The following is a 22098-nucleotide window of genomic DNA, read 5'->3' on the forward strand; positions in this document are numbered from 1 at the left end:
ATTTTGTTCTGATGTTAGGCCATCTGTTATATATAATATAAGAGTAGTATATCCAAGCACTAAGACATTCTCATGAAAACATTTTTCATTATGGTTTACATTAATTTGCATTCTGCTTCCTGTGTTGTTCCCTCACTATGGGTACCAAATATAGTTTCATGTGCATAAACAGGTTTAATAAATAATGTGTTGATAATTCAATCCAGTATAAAAGAAAAATAGCATAATCTCTTCAAAATGCCTTTTTAAAAAAATCTGTTTCAACTGACTCTGCTAACTACCTAGCTATTTAACTTTGGGCATGCAAAACTTCTGGGCCTCAGTGTCTTCATTCATAGGAGTAAGTAGATTAGATGACTTCCAGGGTACATAGTAACCATTTTTAATTTAATCATGAAAAGTTATGAACTTTTAAATACATTTATATAAATAGCAATATAAATATGAAGTCCAACCTCTTGTTTTGAAATAAGCAAACTGAAGTCCATTAGAAGCCAATCCCATTAATTATTAGCTAATACATACTGAAAGCTTTGTACATATCACATTTTACAGACATTATTGTTCATTTGATCTTCATAAGCACAGCCTGAGATAATTATATGAAGGGGAAAATTAAGGTTGTGAGGCAACTTAAAATTAAGGCTAGGCAACTTATCCTAAGTAATAAATAACATAGCTAACATAAGTGGTAGAACAAAGATTCAAAATCCAGGCAATCTGTGCCTTTTACTAAAATCCCTCCACATTTGAATCTAATTCACAATCAATCCAACTCAGGTGCTAAATATTCCTTAATCCAATTTTTAACTCCCATTCTACTACATTCTGTAAGTGTAAAAATGAAAAACCGTAAGTAGTTACTTCAAAGCTGTCCTGTCTTTTTCTGAAGCTATTGAGGAAAAGAAAAACTTAAATCCTGCTTGATTTGGTGTAACATCCTCCTTCAGAATCTATATTCAGCTCTGTAAATTTACCTGGCTTAACTTTAAGAAACATAAAACTTAAGTTATGATAGACACTACTATTAAAAATGATCAAGTAAAAGAATAAAAACAGATAACTCTACTTAAAATGGTCTCCCATCTAGGAGAAAGTTATTGCACATGTTCCAGATAATAAAACATGCTTACCATTTGTAGTAACTGCATGCAGTACTGGAGAGAATCATATGCATGTGTGTTTGCATTTCAGTGAAAAAAAGGGAAACAATCTGAGACTCTAAACAGCATTTTTTTTTTAAAGTTCAGACCTTTTTTAAAGTTATACCTAAATAAGGAATAACTTTATATAAACCATGGCCTGATCATATATATTTTTTAAAGATTTTATTTATTTATTTGACAAACAGAGATCCCAAGTGGGCAGACAGGCAGAGAGAGAGGGAGAAGCACTCCCTGCTGAGCAGAGAGCCCGATGCGGGGCTCGATCCCAGGACCCTGAGATCATGACCTGAGCTGAAGGCAGAGGCTTTAACCCACTGAGCCACCCAGGCGCCCCCCTGATCATATTTTGATGGACATTTTAAATAGATTCATATATATGAGTTTGTATTCCTGGATCACATGCTAACACAAATCAAACAGAGATGGTGAGGTATGTTGTAGGGACATTTACATTGCTATCAATAATCTAAGAAATAGATAATCAAGAGTAGAGTATAGGGGTGCCTGGGTGGCTCAGTGGATTAAGCCTCTGCCTTTGGCTCAGGTTGTGATCTCAGGGTCCTGGGATTGGGCCCTCCACTGGGCTCTCTGCTCAGCAGGGAGCCTGCTTTCCCCTCTCTCTCTGCCTACTTGTGATCTGTCAAATAAATAAATAAAATCTTAAAAAAAAAAAAGTATATACAATGTAAAAAATCGTAAAGGCTTCTGATTCTCTATCTTGCCTTACTCTATCTCACCTTCTATAAACTTAAGTTACTTGAGAAATAAAACCAAGTAATCAGTAAGAATTAAGGAAAGCAAGTGCCTGGTTGGCTCAGTTGGTTAAACAACTGCTTTCGGCTTGGGTCATGATCCTGGAGTACCAGATCGAGTCCCACATCAAGCTCCCTGCTCAGTGGGGAGTCTGCTTCTCCCGCTGGCCTCTCTCATGCTCTCTCTCTCTCTCTCAAATAAATAAAATCTTAAAAAAAATAATAATAATTAAGGAAAGCAAACACCAAGCAAAAATAAAAACTCCGAAAGACCTCAGTCCATTCTTGATTTCATAAACTTCATGTAAGCATTCGTTTTAAATAATGTTATATTATCAGGTTCACTGGCATTGCATTACATATTATCTTCCACTTCAGAGTATTTTTGCAAAGATAATCACTAGGTGTATAGGATAGAAAAGGCCCAGTATTAATGTATAGGTATATAGGATATATAATGATAGGTATATAGGTGTATAGAATAGAAAAGGCCCAGTATTAATAATAATGCATTAATTCACTAAACCTGTTAATATTGTAATACTGCTACTTTCAGTAGTCTAACTACAGACATCATTTGAAAAGTGTTTCTAAACTGTGTTTCTCCTTCTTAGACCAGAAGGGGCTAAAGCCCTCTCTCTCAACACTAGTCTGTCCAATCTGATAATGTTACTTTGTAGGAATTCACCTTTTTTTGCTGCTATTGCAGATGTGCTAATGTATTCTTTAAGCTTCTTTACCTGACTCTGGGTGGGACTCTGAGGTATTCTATCAGATGTTATTCTCCCTAAATCAAGAGTTGGCCATAAGAAACACCCCCTCAACATAAAATTCACAAAAATCTTTTGACAAAGTACTGCTCAAATTCATCTAACCAAGATCAAGTTTGAAATCATAAACCCAAACTAAAGCATTCCTGGTTTCATTCTGTTTAAATACTGCTTCAAAAATCTGAACATATTATCAGAAGCAAGAACATACTATAGTAAGTAGTTTCCAATTAAAATATCTTAATTCATATGACCTTCAGAAACTTTAATCACAGATTTCTCTTCAGTATTAGTAACTCCCAATTCCTTATGTGCAATTACCTGACTAATCTTCCATGGAGAAATTATTTCTCTTAAAAAGTAAAGCCTGTCTGTAAAAGTTATCACTTATATTACAGTAACTGTAAATACTAGAAGATAAAAAACAATTTAGGAATACAACCCAGCAGAGAAAACAACATTTACGGATTTTGTTTTTTCAGTCTTAAGTCCACTGTAACCTATTACAAATTTTGTAGATAAATTTCTACAATTTTAACATAAATAACCCTATTACAATAAATCTATAGGAAAAGCCAGCCTTCAGCAGATGTTTACCTTCCAAGAACACCAGGCTGTAAGCTGTTCCAAACCCTGCCAATGACTTTATCTTTGCTTTGATACTTAAATAAAAATTTTATTCAGATAGTTACTACTGAAATTCTGCTTCCACCCAAGAACTAATTCTGCCTAAAACTACTAAAGCCACATACACACAATACATGAAAGGACTGTTTTCAGCTATTAGAATGCTTGACAATGATACTTGAATCAGGGAAAACAAAGAATATGAACTCTATAAATGTCCCAGCATACTGAGTAGAGAGTTTCCAGGCCAGAGGCAGAGAAAGGAGAGATGAGCACTCCCAACTGAGAATGCTTTGGGATCCACAGAAGGCCTTTGTTCAAGTTTCCAGCTGAGCACTGAATGCTACCTATATGTATGCAACTATCCCAGGAAAAGAAAAGCAGCAGCACTCCAAAGAAGTGGAGGAAACAATTCAAAGAGTCAACAGAGAAAGGAATAGCTTGTGTTTTTACCAACCACAGTAAAAAAAACTTATAATTTATAGGGCCCCAGAAAACTCAGAAGGGCATTGTCTCAGTAAAGAGAAAAACTAGCTAGAGTTGCTTTGGTCCTGTCTGACAAAACTTAAAACAAGCTATGTTATGATCAAACTGCTTCTAAAACACAACTGTGTCACAGAAAATAGTACAAGTATATGTACAGAAATATAAAAATACCCAGCACCCAAGAAGTATCTGATAACAAGTTAAAGATTACTAGGCATAAAGAAAAATTAAAAAGTAACTCATCACAATGAGAAAAGTTAATAGGAACAAACCCAGAAATATGAGAAATTAATTAGTAGAAAGACACTGACAATTTTTATAACTATATTGTATATATTCAAGAATATAGAGGATAGACTGTGCATGATAGTTATGGACAAGGAAGACAGAGTCAGTTTGAACTTAGAGATGAAAACATGCTCAAAAGAATTAATAGCAAATTAGACATGGCAGAAAAAAACATTAAACAAACTTAAAGGTATAGCAATTGAAACTGTCCCAAACAGAAAGGAAAAAAAAAGAACAGAGTACCAATGAGCTACAAGACACAACATCAAGCAGTCTAATATATACATAATCGGGGTTCCCAACAAGAGGAGAGGATGGGAAAAAAATCTCAATAGGACTCCACAAATTTTCCAAATCCGATGAAAACTATAAACCAACAGATTCAAGAAGTTGAGTAATCCTAAGCAAAACAAACGGAAAAACATACCAAGGCATATTATAATCCAATGGTTCAAAGTTAATGATATCGAGACTCTCTTAAAGAGCTATAGTCTTAAAAACTACAGAAAAACTTATGAAAGAAATTAAACAGGACACAAAAAAAATGGAAAAACATGCCATGTTCATGGATTGGAAGAATAAACATTATTAAAATGTCCATACTGCCCAAAGCCATCTACACATTTAATGCAATCCCTATCAAAATACCACCAGCATTTTTACCACCAGCTAGAACAAACAATCCTAAACTTTGTATGGTATCACAAAAAACCCCAATAGCCAAAGCAATCCTGAAAAAGAAAAGCAAAGCTGGAGACATCATGATTCTGGACTTCAAGCTATAGTCAAGCTGTAACTACCAAGTTGGAGTCATCAAGACAGTATGGTACTGGCACAAAAACAGACACACAGATCAGTAAAACAGAACAGAAAACCCAGAAATGGACTCACAACTCTATGATCACCTAATCTTTGACAAAACAGGAAAGAGTACACAATAGAAAAAAGACAATCTCTTCAACACTGGTGTTGGGAAACCTGGACAGCAACATGCAAAAAGAATGAAACTGGACCACTATTTTACACCATATACAAAAATAAATTCAAAATGGCTTAAAGACCTAAATGTATAATAGGAAACCATCAAAATCCTAGAGGAGAACAGAGGTAGCTTGACTGTAGCAACTTCTTACTAGGCATGTTGCTGGAGACAAGGGAAACAAGAGCAAAAATGAACTATTGGGACTTCCACAAAGCAAACAAAACAGTCAACGAAACTAAAAGGAAACCCTACAGAATGGGAGAAGATATTTGCAAATGATGTATCTGATAACAAAGAGTCAGTATCCAAAATCTATAAAGAAATTATCAAACTCAACACCCAAGGAACAAATAATCCAATCAAGAAATGAGAAGACATGAACAGACACTTCTCCAAAGAAGACATAAAAATGGACAAAAGACTCATGAAAACATGCTCAACATCACTCATTATCATGGAAATACAAATCAAAACTGCAGTGCGATACCACCTCACACCTGTCAGAATGGCTAAAATTAACAACACAAGAAACGACAGGTGTTGGCAAGGATAGGTAGAAAGAGGAACCCTCTTGCACTGTTAGTGGGAATGGAAGCTGGTGCAGCCACTCTGGAAGACAATATGGAGGTTCCTCAAAAAGTTAAAAATAAGAACTACCCTACCATCCAGCAATTGCACTATTTACCCAAAGGATACAAGACTACAGATTCAAAGAGGACATACACCCTAATGTTTATAGCAGCATCACCTACAATAGCCTAACTATGGAAAGAGCCCAAATGTCCATCAACTCATGGATAAAGATGAGGTATACACTATGGAATATTACTTAGCCATCAAAAAGAAAGAAATCTTGCCATTTGCAATGATGTGGATGGAGCCAGAGTATATTATGCTAAGCTAAATAAATCAGTCAGAGAAGGTCAAGTATGGTATGATTTCATTCATGTGGAATTTAAGAAACAAAACAGATGAACATATGGGAGGGGAGTAAAAAAAAAAAAAAACAAACAACAAACAAAAACAAAAACAAAAAAACACAACCCATAAAAGACTCTTATAGAGAACAAACTGAAGACTGATGGAAAGAGGTGGTGGAGGGGACAGCTAGATGAGTGATGGCTATTAAAAAGGGCACTTGTCATTTTGAGCACTGGGTGTTGTATATAAGTGATGAATCACTGAATTCTACTCCTGAAACCGATACTGCACTGTCTTGTGACTAACTAGAATTTAAATAAAAATCTGAAAGGAGAAAAAAGAGAGACTATCTTAAATGCAACCAAAGAAAACCACAAATGTCATGCAGAACATCAAATATAAAAACTGTAGAAGACTTCTCTTCAGAAACCGTGCAAATCAGAAAACACTGGAGTTCTGAAAGAAACATCTTTAAAGTTCTGAGAGAAAAAGAAAACCATGACTTAAGTTGGTAACATACTATAGTTACTTTCTAAACAATATCTGGAGTTTATTCTCCAATTCTGTGTTACTTTACTATAATCTTTCTGCACACTAAAAGTTCTTTGTTTAGAAAAGCAGCAGGTGTGGAAAGATAAAACATATATTCACAATGGGAATGAATTCTTGCCCTGCTAGAGAAACCTTGGAACTTATTATTAACCTTTTCTGAAAAAATAATTTTTTTCCTGTGAAGATGGAAGAGAACCACCGACTTCATAGGCTATTCTGAGTTGATGAATTACTTAAAATACCTCATACAGCCTCTGGCATATAGTAAATAATAAATAGTAGTTATTTTCCTTTGTGTGTTATACAAAGTTTGTAAGAGTTACCATTCCGAATAGTGCCCAGCAGTGGTTATTTTACTTCAGTTTTTTGAAATACTCTACCGAGAGCAAATCGGCTATACTCTATTACAGTAAATTTATATCCCATTACCTTTAACAACTGCAAAAGACCACCACATTCTAAGTCAGTTATAAGCAAGGTCCATATAAACCCGAACTAGTATTTCCACCAATATCTTCAAATATTCAAGCAGTTGCTGATATTGACAACTTAAAATACAAATGCCATATTGTAATATTTCAGTAAAGCATGATTAAAAATTTTTTTCTAGAGTACTATTCATTACCTTGCCGCTGGTAATATATTTGCAATTAATTTTAAGAAATTTCTCAGTAAATGCTTCTTCTTCCTCAGAAGTTGAAGATACAACTCGTGCAGGTCGAATACCAGTAAAAGTAGGTAAGGGAGTTGCTTCTTTTGGGTGGACTACGTCAGGATTCTTTAAAAAAATAATAATAATAAAAGCACATCAGAGAACTAAATAAAAATTAAATTAGCACATTATTAAGGCCAAATGAAGTTTCCCCCAAATTCTCATCACATTCTTGGACGTCAGCTCAAAATATTTTTTTTTTTTAAGATTTTTATTTATTTGAGAGAAAGAGAAAGCAAGCAAGCATGAGGTGGGAGGAAAAGAGGAGGAAGAGGGAGAAGCAAACTCCCCACTGAGCAGGGAGCCTAACACGAGGCTTGATCCCAGTACTCCAGGATCACAACGTGAGCCGAAGGTAGACCATTAACTGACTGAGCCACCCAGGCACCTCTCAAAATATGCTTTTTTTTTTTTTAATTAAAAAATATTTTTTTAAGATTTTATTTATTCATTTGACAGAGATCACAAGTAGGCAGAGAGGCAGGTGGGGAGGTAGGGGCTCGATCCAAAGATGCTGAGATCATAACCCAAGCCGAAGGCAGAGGCTTTAATCCACTGAGCCACCTAGGTGCTCCAAGATATTCTTAAATAAAAAGAAATAGTTAAGAATGGCACTGTGTTCACATTCAATAAAGATTTCTAACAGAGCTTAAACTTTTATTTTCAATGATTTCTTAATGGGATATATATTTATGGATAATCTGGAAAATGTGAAAACTACATCTCTTGTACCCACACACTACACACACACACACACACACAAACACACAGACATTCTCTCTCAATTGCTCCTGAGAAGACAGTTTACTAAATCCCTCAGGTGTTAGGAACAGAGAAAAGACAGAGTGCTTGTCTGTGATACTTAGGTATTCCATTCACTGGAAGAGCCGTTTAAAATATTACGCTACAAAGTTTATCAATACCACTGTATAAAGTAGTAATTGGTTAGATCACAGAATCTTGACTTCTTTTAATGCCATGGCCCATTCTCACAGTGAAGACTAAGGACTTCCTTCTCAGAATGTATTCTGAATACTTAAAATACAGGATTACAAAGAAAAACAATTATAATGAAACACAATTATCAAAACATTTAAAATTTAGTTATAATTTTATTCATATTTGTAATAGTTATACATATAGTTGATACATATATCCTTCTTTATTAAACATTAATAAAATCTAGTGTTGACTGATAATCATAATTTGAACTACATGGCTATAAACAGTATTTTTAATATCTAGAACTCAAAAATGATTTGAAGATATTTGTGAGTTCTACTGGGGACAAAGTCACAGGTATGCATGGTTCTACTCTATAGTTTGTTTATATTCTTAATTTTAGAAAAATATTATATTTCATTATAATTCACTTAAAGTTGTTTATATCCAAGTTCACAGACCCCCTAGAACTCATGGGATTTCCCCCAAAGTTCAACATTCTACACAACGTAGGAAGGCTAAACAAACGTCCTTTATTCTTTGTCTTAAATACCTCTAGATTATACTTCCTGAGTAGATATAGAATAGAACATTATAGAATAGTGTTCATAGTACCAAGGTTCTTCAGAGCTTTGAGCTGAAAACTGGCACTTTGGATAGTGCTGAATTGGCCTTTGAAATAATAAACAAGAATGCCTCCTCTTCAATCTCAAAGATTTTGAGATACTTGAAATGCCCTCTCAAATTTTAACATAACTTTTTCTATTTCAATAAATGGATCTAACTCCTTAAGTCTGTATGAGGACAAAATTTTAGACTTCCTTTCTAAATTTTATTCCCTTTCTCCTAATAGATATCCAACAGATATTTTTTGAAGTAAGAGCAGTACAGAATATGGTAAAACAATTATATTTAATATACTATGAATGCATTTTTAAAAACCTAAATGGAATTAGATTGTAAAAGATGCATGACACTGTTCAATCATTAGTATCTATTAACAAAGTTCTCAATCTTTTCATTTTATAATACAAACTAATAACTTTACACTTATCCTCTTGTCTCTGGTAATTATCATACCTGAGTTTTATATGATTCATAAATTCATTCAGCACAGGTATTAGTAACATTAATGGATACTTATGACTATTTGTTATATTTAAGTGTTACATGAACCATTTCATTTTACTTTCAAATCATTCATATTAGGTATATATATTATTACCTTAACTTTAAAGGGCACTATGGTTAGCCATGTTCAGTAACTTGCCCAATGAGTAAGACGAAGCTGATATGTAAAAGCCATGTTATCAACATTTGAACTAGTGAGCTTCACTGCAATACTTATACCTTACCTTTCAAATATTTTTCTAAACAATTGATAAATGTGCAAGGGGACTCAAATCCAATTCCAGAGCCAATGGAAGGCCCTCTGCAAGCTGGTATAAAGCTTCTGTTTGACTCAACAAATTCTGTTTGACTCTTCAGTTATTGCCAGTTGACAACATTACCTACAATGTAACCTAATCATTTGCAAAAACCGTATCAAGAAACACTGTCAAATGCTTTCCTTATATGAAGATAATACCTCACTGAACAACATGATCACTTAGGTTCCCTCAAAGTCTCAAATTCTACAACTCAGTATCTATAGCAATCCTGATTTGGCAGTGTAATCCTATTAAAAAGAATACATGAGATTAGCTTAGTAAATGCTCAAAGTATAGCACATAAGCACATAAGAGTACATTTCTTAAAAAAAAAAAAAAAAAGCAACGCTTAGAGGAATTGTAATTAGATCTCATCATAACTTACATACATGAACATTACCACCCAAAATATCAGTATGTTTATATACCTGGCTTTGTTGGTATTTATAGATTCTGATGCTTTTTTAATTTTTTAATTTTTAATTTTTTTAGATTCTGATTCTTAATGCAGTGATTTTGAAGCTCCTGCGTGCTTTCTGAGATTTCTCTGCACAATTCTGTTTTAGCCACTAGGGCCAGAAAGGTCCTTAAAAATACTTAAGTATAAATATTTATCTAATGAGCCTCAGTCACTGTCCCAAATGTCCAAATGTGCAAAAACAAAGCATCACTAGAACAAGTGAAGCAAAAAGGCTGACTTATGGTTATCTCTTTTTGTACAAGATGATTAAATATTATACATTATGATTTTTCCAGCTATGAAGTGGTCAATAAAAAACACGGGCTCTGAACCAGACTACATGGGTTGGAATCCTAACTCAGCTACTAGCTAACTGAAGGAACTTAGTTTCCTTATATGTAAAATAAACACTGTGACTGGTCAGGTACTGGAAGAAACAGATAGCACATCAACTTGAATTAATTTAAATAGTTTAAAAATGGAGCAGTTTACAAAGATATTATGCACTGGATACAAAAATCCAGGGCAAACAACAGAGGTGTCCTTATTACCCACAGGCCTAAAAGGAAGAAACAGATACCACAGAGACAGAGGGCTCTGTGTCTGATGAAATGAGAGGTCAAAGCATGTAGCCACACTCTGAAATGACCTTGCAGGGAGGGAACAAAGAGAATAAATACGCCCCCCCTCTTGCTCCTTTCTCTCATCTTCTGTCAGCGGTCTTGAAAGACCAAAACTAAGAGAAGCAAAAGGTCAAGGTAGCCCACTGATGTAGTCTAAAGCCCAAAGGAGGGTGTAGAATGGGTCTAGAGGAGAAAACAAAAACAGCCAGGCCAAGTGCTGTATCTCCTAAGTTTGAGGACAGGAATAAATGACAATACTTTCAAAGTACTTAGAATTGTACCTGACACATGGTAAGTTTTAGCAATTTCTTATTTGCTCTTACACTGGTTCTACCTTCTTCTATGTTTTTTCATCAATATGTGAAGAAAAAATGGGTAAAAACTACTTGACCCTGGAAATTCTCAAAAATAATATTTTTATCTTGAAATAAATTATCCAAAAAAAACCCACTGGGATCCTTTATGCTAACAAAGCCAGGAACATAGTATTTTAGCCTCCATGGCAAGCTACTACAGAGCAGAACATCGAAGAAACCTATGGGTGTTTATTAGAATTATAAACTCTGACAATTTCTGGAAAAGCATGTAACAGTACTAATAAACATTTTAATTACTGTAATACGAACATGAATTGTATTTAATAAAACATAAGATCCTTGCTTCTAAGGGACTTAGAATGGGAGACCTAAATCCAATAATTATATATGGAGATATAAACAGTAGAGATATATAGAAAGTTATATAGGAGTATTTTATTTTGTGAATCTAGTAATGAATATATTCCTAGGTGAAAAAAAACAAAATGTAACTAAAGTTAATAAAATTGCTGTTCAAAATAATTATTTTTAACTATTGCCTACAATGAGATAGTATGTGATGACTATCACCCAGGGAAAGGGAAAACTTCTAGGAGTCAGTGTTTCTCAAGTCCTTCCTGGATTCATCCTAGGGAGAAAAAATTTATTCATATGAGCAGTCATATTAGAGGATACTTTCTGGGCATCTCTGACAGCAGCTGAGTTACTACAGATTAAAAGGTCATTCATTAAAAGGTCATTCTTTCCCTCTCTCCCAGTAACATGGCAAAAGTGAGGAAGAGACCATTTTCACAAAGGAGGCTTTGTTGCTCCCTTTTAGCATTCTCTTCTTTGTGATCTTACACCTTTCAAGAAAGCTAGTTGGTAGTAACATTTGGGTTAAAGATGAGGGACAGAAAAGGACCCTAAGTGTTTTAGTCAGGCAGGATGCTAAAGTCAAGTTTTCACAATTCTGGTTTAGGGTTTGAAAAACAGGGTAAATTAACCTAAGGCTACACTGCTCTCCTTTGTTGTTAAACTGCTTATGAGTACAGCAATTTGTGTCATGGGAGAATGGCATGGCCACGTTCAAAAAAGTATTCTTACATCATCTGGTCCAGCACTACCTATTCATTAGAACCTGACTTCTGCTCTCATCAATGGTGAAAAATGTAATATATTCCTTTTATGAGACTGCATTCTAAAGTACAGTGCTGATGTATTTATACAAATAACATATCCAACAAATAAATATTTGGAAAATGACCATACTTCTCTCATTCTCTCACACACAAACACACCCAAACACATACTAAAAGCCCCTGGACAAGGAGAAAAAGAGTTAACAGTATTTCATGTACTTTACTCCATGAAAGAAGTGGAACTAGTTTAACAGTATAGCTTAGAAATTAATAATGTCTAATAATTTGTAGGCAAATATTAATGACTTGTGTTTTGTTACCCATAGGTCATTTGGTATCTTAAACTTTTGAGTGCAAATTGGGGCAGAGAAAAGAAGATGCCTCCTAAAGTAGGCAAGACAACACAGAAGACTCTCCCACAGGAATCTAGCCATTTAATAGAGGAATAGACTTTTATATGTAAACATAATCATTGGGTCATAAAAAAGGAAAAATTATGATTAGTATTAATTTCCATAAAAAGGTAAAAAATACAATTTCTTTCAGAGAGATTTTAATTAAAATTATTAAATACAGTTTGGGTCTTTAAAATTCATTTATAAAACGTAACTTATATAAAATATTCCTTAAAAATGCTAGGTCAATTAAACCACTATTAATTACTCAAAATACTTAGAATGATTAAGATGATGGGATTTTTTTTTTAAAAGGCAGTGTATCAGGGGCATCCGGTGACTCAACTGGTTAAGTGACTGCCTTCAGCTCAGGTCAAGATCCCAGGGTCCTGGGATAGAGTACTGCATTGCATCAGACTCTGCTCAGCTTCTCCCTACAGTCAGCTTATCCCTCTGCCCCTTTCCCCTGCTTGTGCACTCTCTTTTTCAATTAAGTAAAATCTTTAAAGAAAAAAAAAAGAAATTCAAAAGTTCTAACTGCTGTAGAAATAGAGAAAACTGAAAGAAAAATCCAACAGGACATAAATTTCCTATCATGTTACCGTCATGCTTATTAGGTAAAACTCCTTCTTTACTTAAATTATTATATGGTATTTGTAAGACAATGTTGATGAATATGTGGACCACGACCAATAAAAAAAATTAATTAAATTAATATAATTCATTTTATTATTAAATTAATTTAAGCTGTCTGGTTTAATAAGAAAATAGAAATTTATAAATTTATGTAGCAAAATAAAAAGGGGAAATTTTGTCTTAACCATAGTCAAAGCAGGATAAAAAATTATGATGATATGTACATATATAGTGAGATTTCTTCATAGCTATCTTTGAAAAACAGGGACACTTACAGTGGCCTTATCAAATTCAGCCTCAGAAGATGTTGGCGACAGAGGACTTATAGGGCTTAGCGATGGAGAGCTCTCAACACTGGAGACATATTCAGGATCAGGAACATATAAAACCTTCAAGAAAGTATTCACATAAAAATTCAGTCAAACTGAAATATCAGTAACTGAATGGTGTTCTAAAACCAAGTACCATTAACAACGATCTTCACCAATAAACAGAAAAAATAAAAATCTTCAAATTAAAAGAATATTTCTTACCCTAAAAGTCTAACAATAAAAAAGATTTAAATTCAATTCAGACAAGCTTGATAATAAATACTGTCAAAGTTGGGTGGGGAAACAATAATTCTCATGTACTCTGGGTGTTCATCTTAGATGACAATCTGGTAATAGCTGGTAAAATTTAAGATGCACATATCATTTAACTCAGCAATTTTACTTCTAGGATTTTATAGAAATGTCTGCATATAAAAAAGAGAAAAAGATGTAGAAGAATGTTCCCAACAGCAATATCTAAAATAACAAAGGAACTGAAACAGTCTAAAAAGCTTACTGTGCTTTGTTAATATAGCTATACAGTCAATAATACCTACACGTGAAAAAGTTTGAGGTCAAGTCATACTTAAATAAAACATTTTCTAATAATCAAAGTTAGATTTTAAAAAAAGGGAAAGGCTAAAATATTTCTGAAAGAGGATACAAACTGCAAATGTGGTTGTTTCTGGAAAAGGAAACTGGAAGTCTGAGATGGGATAATTTAAAATTTGTTATCATGTACATGTATTGCTTTGAATATCGTAATAAGCTCTTTAAAATTACATTTGAAAAGATAATTCACAAATATTATCAATCTTAGTAATTTTCAATTACTAAGAAAAATTAATATAGATATGTGACCACTTTCTCTTTAGAGACAATGTAATTTGTTCAAAGCATGCATAAAATTATTCCTAATTTTATATATTTATATATTTTCTATATTATTAACTATACTGCAGTGGATACTTTCTGTGTTGCTACTGAATGCTTCTAAATACCAATGAATTAAAATAAGATACCTGTCCAGTAACAACTGCTCGGGAGAATAACTTATTTAACTGAACAAGTTCGTTGGGCGTTGTATCAAATTTCAGGGCTATACTATTCAAAGAATCCCTTGATTCAACCTGTTTGAAAGAAAAAATAAATTTGAATCTGTTAAAACAGAAAAACTTAATCATGAGGTTTAATATTATTAAGATGTCTATGGACCAATCTCACATTTCATTAACAAGTGGTACTTTCCATCTTTAGATATTTTCCATCTTTCCATCTTTAATTAACTTAAGATATTTTGTGCTTTGTTAGCAAATGGCCTCAACCTATTATTATACAGTGTATACACTTTATCATAATATATCACAATTATATGTGGGCCTCTACTTCAAGTAATTTCCAAATACAAAATATAACTTACAAAGCACAAATGATTTTTATCTTACAAAGGCTCTAAAATATATTATTCCTTTGAACTGTTTCTAAAACATATGGAACCTAGAAACATACAAATTCTATTTTAGCAAAGTATGCTGGTATCAAACTGAAGATGCTATTTCTAATGATCTTTACAAACACATCCTTTCATTCAATTATATAAATGAGAAAACATATTTGAACCAAAGTAATCTGCTTCCAAATCATTAATATCCTTTAATGATCATATTTATAGAAATCTTAAGTCATGGGATTTTGCCAATTTCCCTGAAAGAAAAAGTCACTGGATCAGTCAATATAGTCCTTTGGAGTCCTCTATACATAAGGCATTATGACACTCTGTAGGATAAAATCAAGTGCATCTATGTCGTTTTAGTGCACAAGGGATTTAAAACCTAGTTGGAAAATAAGAAAGACCAAAAAGGTTATATGAGATGAAGAGCAATTTAAATGAAACGACAAATATAACAGAAGTTCTGAGTATGGATAGTGTACCATATTTGCTCCAAACTGTCCATAAAAGATTGTATTAAAAGTATTTAAAAGCTGGATTTTGAAGAAGAAATAGAATTTGAGAAGAAGAGAGAAAGGAAAGAACATTCAAAATGAAGAGCACAGGACTGGCGTGTTAGGAGACAGAAAAAGTACAACACACTTTGGGAGGATACTATTTCTTCCTCCCAATTCACCCAGAGTACACTAATGACTTTAGGAACGTGAGTATCTAGTGTTAGTTCTGAAAAAGGATGAGATTAGAAAGGCATTTAGAATTAGGCTGGAGAAGACTTTCAAAGTCAAGAAAAATGGGTATGTATGTAATGTAAAAAAAATAAATATGTAGTTTTCCTTTAAGGGTTATATAAAACTAAATGTGTGACAAATACATGGGATGATAATTGAACAGTTTTGTTTCCTTCCTTTTATGCAAATTTTCTCATCTATGTAATGAGAGGCTCTATCACTTACCCTACAGAGATAATATATGTAGAAGCTCTCTATAAACAAATTTTACTTTGCAGTAACATCTCTAAGTTTACAAAATACTTTCATATTATCTCGCATTTTATCCTCACAATGATCTTATTAAATGGAGTGAGGAAAGTAATAAAAGACACCAATAGTTATAAAGCAAAGAAGATATATAGCTTGAGTGACAACAGGTCTAGGATTAAGGGGAAAAGAGAACAGATGCAGAAAAACCAACTTAACACTACTGCAGTAAATGAGGTTAAAAGTAACAGAAATATAGAGAGATTAAGGTGTATAAGGTTTCCAAGACTCAAGAAAGCATTCTTGGAATGAATGAGGTTGTGATGATGGTAGTAGTAGCAGCAGCAGGTCAAGGAAGCAAATGGTAATAAGCAACAGATGCTGAATCCCAAAGTTCCAATCTGGATGAATAACAGAATGAAGGGAAACAAAAATAAGAAAATCAAGCATTGGACAAGGATGGAGAAATTGGTAAGAGGTTTGCTACAATTTGGTAACTATCAAATGAAAGTAGGAAATGCAAGCATCTAGGAAGGTAAGAATAGAAAAAAAAACTGGAGGTTCACTTCACATAGTTTATATAGTAAAGTTCTTAAGATCTGTAAGAGATTGTAAATGGAAAAGTGAAAAGAAACAAGGGACCACTTATATTTGGAATCAAGAAGAGTAGAACAGCCAGTAAAAGAGACGGAAGATACAGTAAAACTGACAGCAAGAATACCAGGGCAATGAAACATAGTCCAATTAGTTTTAAAAACAAATAGAGGAAAAACAGGAGACATACTCTAAGAAATGATGGGTGATAATGTTCCAGAACTATGAATGACATACTCCTGAGGCTGAAGAAACGCAGTAAGTAAAAATTTGTCTGAATCAGGACTTATTACAGTGGCACTGCAGAACTATATAAAGAAAAAAGGGCAAACTCCAAAAACAAACTTAAAAAGAAAAGACTGCCTAGAAATGATTAAAACAAAAAGGCAACAGAGGGATATAAGACAATGGATTATTACAGCTATCAGTAAACTGTCAACCTGATAATCTATATAGACAGGTCAACTAACAGGAATGAGGGTGCAGTGAAGACTTTCAGACATCGCTTGATTATCCATTCCCAGATCCTCACTGAAAACAACCGTTAAGAGGAAAAACCAGAAACCAGAAGGAAGGAACACTGAGCAAAAAGCAACAAAGGAAAGGCCTCTGGGTTTGATAAATAGAAAATCATTAGTCCCTTGGAAAAGGCTCTTTCATTAGAAAGGTATATAAATATTAAATTAATTAGGAAGAAAATGACAATGTATAGCATTTTCAAGATCTATTTTTGATTCCTACTGAAAGTGATTTCCCAATTAAAAACATAATGTATGTGTGTTTATATACATACATATATATGTATATATAAATTATTTTAATTTTAAAACTATGTAAATACAGTGATTGATTTATACTATATTTAGGTGGTATAAAATATATTTAAGCTAGATTGCAAATATTTCAGAACAAATTCTGAGAGCACATTATGATATCAAAAGTTTTAATTTAAGAGAAATACTGAGGAAATAGATTTTTTCCTAAATATAAAAATCATGCTATGTAAATATTTTATATAAAGATGTTATATGAAAGTTTTATAAAACTGTCATAAGAATAGAATATAAAACTAAAATTTTATAGACTTTAGAAATAAAAATACACTTCTTACTTTCTTCTAGGATTTGGCATAAGGAATAGACTAAAAAATAGGGAGTAAAAATCTAAACAAAGACCTGCAAAGAGGATGTTTTATAACTTTTCTGGGTAATACTTGATTACTCCTGAAAAGTCATTTGTAACGTTAAGGAAAAATGTAATTTCAAGTTTCAACTACTCCCCCCATAAAATAGTGGTTCTCAATTTAAATTTAATTCTGTTACAGAGAACACAAGTTTTATTGAATTTTAAGAAAAGAATGGTAAACTCCTAAATTCAAAATGAACTACACTTTTACAATGCTTCACAATCGCATTATTACACGTGTAGTTAACATCATATGCCTCATGCCTATAATCTTGTGCCTGTATAAACACTAATGAATACATTAAATTACGTGACCCATTATTTTACTGTTTGAACTTATTTTCTCAATTTCTCAATCATGCAGAGCAGGTTACAAGCACACTCAATTGAACTTATAATATACTTTAAGATTCTTTTGATGGTAAAAATAATTCTACCCTAAATATCTGATTCCCAACCTTTTAAAAAAATACTTAGAATCTCAAAATTATCAATTATATAATATTTAGAAATAAAGTGTAAACCAAATTTTTGATAATTTCTTCAATTTTAAGGATACATGGAAAATAAAATCAAGACTGGAAGGTTTCATGACACAAATGCAGAGACTGTTTAAAATTGCTATTTGCTTAATACGGTTGTAACATTAGAAAACACAAAACAACATAAAAATAAAGCCAGTTAAATAACTGTTTATAACTTCATTAACATTATGTAAATAAACAATATCATTTATAATCAGATAAGCATTACAGCACAGACTAAAGTGAATTTCTCACTTCAGTTTTCCATAGTAACCAGAAATGTAAAAAGCTGACTGCCAGAGAGATGTGAACGTCATTTGGAAAACAGAAAGAAGTTCCATTTCAAAGCTAAACAAACTTAGCCATAAATCAGTGCAAATAATCATGATGTGAGAGGTTATTCTGGAAGATAAATGTCAATTTATCTTTTCAGTATTCTATCTGCCATTTTCATTATACTTAACACAGCTGGGAATGTAATGAAGATCACATTTATAAGAGAGTAAATATTTTCCTAAAAGCCTAATCTAATAAAAGTTATTACAACACAGGAATTTTGACTCCCCATAAATTACCATCTGCAACAAATTAAACTTGCTGGGTAACTGTCTTTGTATCACACTTAACAAAAAACCTAAAGTACAATTAAGAACACAAATATTATTAATAAAACAGTTACTGAAAGGCAAGTATTTTTGAAATAAGGCAATTAACAATCTTTGTCTTATTTATTATAGTAGAAACAAAGAATGTCTTACGTAATACTCTTGCAAAGACAGTAACTTACTGTATACTCAACAGTTCCTTTAGGTTTCTGAAAGGACATTCGTCTCCCATCTTTCTTGTCTAAGGTCTTCTTTTGGCCAGTGTCTGAAAGAAAATGAGGTAAAACTATTGTATTTGTTTTCCTTCCAAAGCAATGTCCAGGACTGTTAATTAGAGCTCACTGGGCAATTATCTAGTAGACTTACTACTACTACAGCTTGCTTCCTAGGATTCTCTGCTCTAAAATGCAACCAACTGCTGAAAAAGGAAATGTACCTTCTTGCTTGCTTGCTTGATTGCTTGAAGAACTGACCAGTATGAGAAACTATAAAAACTGCAAGTCAATTCAAAACATGAACAACTATCATGAAAGGATTATTAAGTGTTATTAAAAACTGAATTGTGGATCATTTCTTTCAACCTATCTAACTTGATTACAATTAACTATATACTTGAAGATATTATTATTATTATTATTATAAACCAAACCAAGTCTATAAAATGTAACATTAGTCCTCACGGGAAAAAAATAACTCCACTTCTACAATCATAGTTAAAGATGAAGTCTTCTCTATGAAATTATTTAAAATTATTAAATTCCTTATTTATATACCATAAAGTAAATTAAGATATGCTTTTGTATATAAATAAACTTTAGCGCATTTCATTTCAGATAAAGTACTAAATATTTTTTACTTGCCTATCAAGGCATTTCACTTGAACATGTCATTATCACCAAGATTATGGTACCTGTTGCACTTTAAATTTCGCATTTAAAAAATCTCATCTATACTTCATGCAATAACCATTACACTGAATTGATAAATATCACTCCTGTCTAAATAATATGAAATGATTAAAATCAATCTCTAAAAAACAAAACCCAAAACTGAATAAAATAGTTTGGTAAACCGTTCTAACAAAGCATTAATAATAGAACTAATAAGTTTGAATATCAAAAAAGTCAGTTAGTTTCACAGTACTTAAAAAAGCTCTCCTAAAACCTTCCTGATCACCTAAGGTAACCCAAGTCTCTGTTATTGATCACATAGCATTTGTATGTCTCCTTCAATAGCATCTTTAGATTTTCAACCCTTTTTTATCCTTACATTTTATTTTTTTAAAGAGTTTAAGTAATCTTTAGGCCCACCATGGGACCTGAACTCACAACCCTGAGATCAAGAGTTGCATTCTCTACTAAGCCCTATCCTTACACTTTAGATATGACCCCTAAAGTAAGGACCTTATTGTCTATTTGTTCTGTTTTCTATTTGTCTGCCAGTTCTGTTACTCTCCTTTCTTTCCTTCTTTTGGATTACTACTTATTTTGTTTTCCTCCCATTAATTTAAAGTTATGCATTCTGTAATAATTCTGTTAGTGATCAACACAGAGGTTACAGCCTGAAATACTGACTTATCAGTCTAATATTAAAGAGTACTTCTAGCCTCTTCCTGGACAACGTAAGGGCATTAAAATCCCTTATGTCCCTGCCAAGACTTAAATGTAATTATTATTAGGTACTTTAATTATATACATGTATATTAAAAAAATACTAGAAATCATTAATTTTCTAGACTGTCAACATTCACTTAGTTTTACCCTCATATTTACCATTTTTATTGCAACTCTGAGTACTTTTACAGAGGAAAGAATTCTAGATTGGCAGATTATTTCCCCCTGCTTTTTAATTTCTACTGTTTCTGTTGGGAAATCAACTATCAATTCTACTGCGATATCATTAACTGTTCTGATTGCTCTTAAGATTTCTTTTTAAAGTTTTTTTTTTTTTTTTTTTTTTTAATTTGATAGATACACAGAAAGAGCACAAGGAGGCAGAATGGCAGGCAGAGGGAGAGAGAGAAGCAGGCTCTCCACTGAGCAGGGAGCCCAATGTGGGGCTTGATCCCAGGACCCTGGGATCATGGCCTGAGCCAAAGGCAGCCACCCAACAGATTGAGCCACCCACTGAACCATCTTTTTAAGATTTTTCAGCTTTGGTGGGATTAGTATTGATTCCAGTAGAGGTTTTCAGGGATGTTTACATCTATGAATTAAAGTATTTCATCAGTTTAGAAGTTTTCAATCTCTTATTAAACAATGCTTCTGCCCTATTCTCTCTCCTCTCCTTTAGGGACTCAAATATACATACATTAGAACTTCCCATTGCATTTTTATTGAGCATAACCTTCTCCCATATTTTCTATTCTTTTGTCCCTCTCCCTTTTTTTTTTTTTTTCTTAAAGATTTTATTTATTTATTTGACATGGAGAAAGAGATGGCAAGTAGGCAGAGAGTCAGGCAAAAGGAGAGGGGAAAGCAGGCTCCCTGCTGAGCAGAGCCTGATATGGGGCTCTATCCCAGGACACTGAGATCAGGACCTGAGCCCAAGGAAGAGGCTTAACCCACTGAGCCTCCCAGGCAACCCCTCTCTCTATTTTGAGTATTTCTTCTGACCTATCTTTCAATTCACTAATTCTCTCCTATGGTGTTGGCTAATTTGCTGTTAAATTCATCCTCAAAGGTTCTAACTTGGATTATATTTTTCAGTTCCAGAATATCCATTTTTCTTTTTTATAATTTATTTCTTTCTACAAAATTCTCAACATGGCTATTTTAAATCACAACTACAATATCCAGATACACTGTTGTTTCTGAGGAATCATTATGTGCCTAATTATATTTTGTGTGCTGCATACTGTATTTGCAAAACTGTCTACTGACAGAATTTGACATACAAAAAGCTGTATTTCTCCAGAAAATATTGTTTCCTTTTGTTAAACAGCTAAGGACACTGGCAATACCAGATCTTGTTAATGAAGGTACAGGAATGATAATCTGAAACTAAGCCAAAATCTTAAGAGAATCTACCTACTTGTTTCTCTATACCCTCAGATACAATGTTTTAGGGTCCTAAGTGAGAGTTCACCACCTCGCTTGTATTGGGTCTTATATTCTATCTCTTATCCTTTATATCTGTATGTTGTTAAAAGTACCTTTTAATCTCTCAGTTGCTATTTCTGGAATCAACACATTACCCAGGGAAAAAGCAATTCCCAAATTAGAACTGCTCTTCCTTGGCCTCTGTCCTCACTTAGATCCTAGTCTAGTTAT

The 22098-nt window shown here is 33.1% G+C and overlaps 1 protein-coding gene across 19 annotated transcripts in view; it reads right to left on the reverse strand.

Moving 5' to 3' along the window:
• Positions 1-22098, reverse strand: part of OXR1 (oxidation resistance 1) — a 154763-nt gene that overhangs the window by 41166 nt on the left and 91499 nt on the right. For 14 of the 19 annotated variants that reach the window (XR_014308662.1, XM_082720048.1, XM_082720029.1 and 11 more), the window contains exons 2-5: positions 19009-19091; positions 14514-14621; positions 13456-13569; positions 7170-7322 (exon numbers count right to left, since the gene is read on the reverse strand). Coding sequence is in view for 18 of the 19 variants with exons in the window: in XM_082720029.1 (XP_082576155.1) it covers positions 7170-7322; positions 13456-13569; positions 14514-14621; positions 19009-19091 (458 nt within the window). In the remaining variant the exon portion in view is untranslated. The remainder of the gene's footprint in view (positions 1-7169; positions 7323-13455; positions 13570-14513; positions 14622-19008; positions 19092-22098) is intronic. The other 5 variants (XM_082720036.1, XM_082720030.1, XM_082720031.1 and 2 more) reach the window with 1 other exon arrangement.

This window comes from Mustela nivalis (genome assembly GCF_964662115.1).
Source record: "Mustela nivalis genome assembly, chromosome: 2".
Lineage (NCBI taxonomy): Eukaryota > Metazoa > Chordata > Mammalia > Carnivora > Mustelidae > Mustela > Mustela nivalis.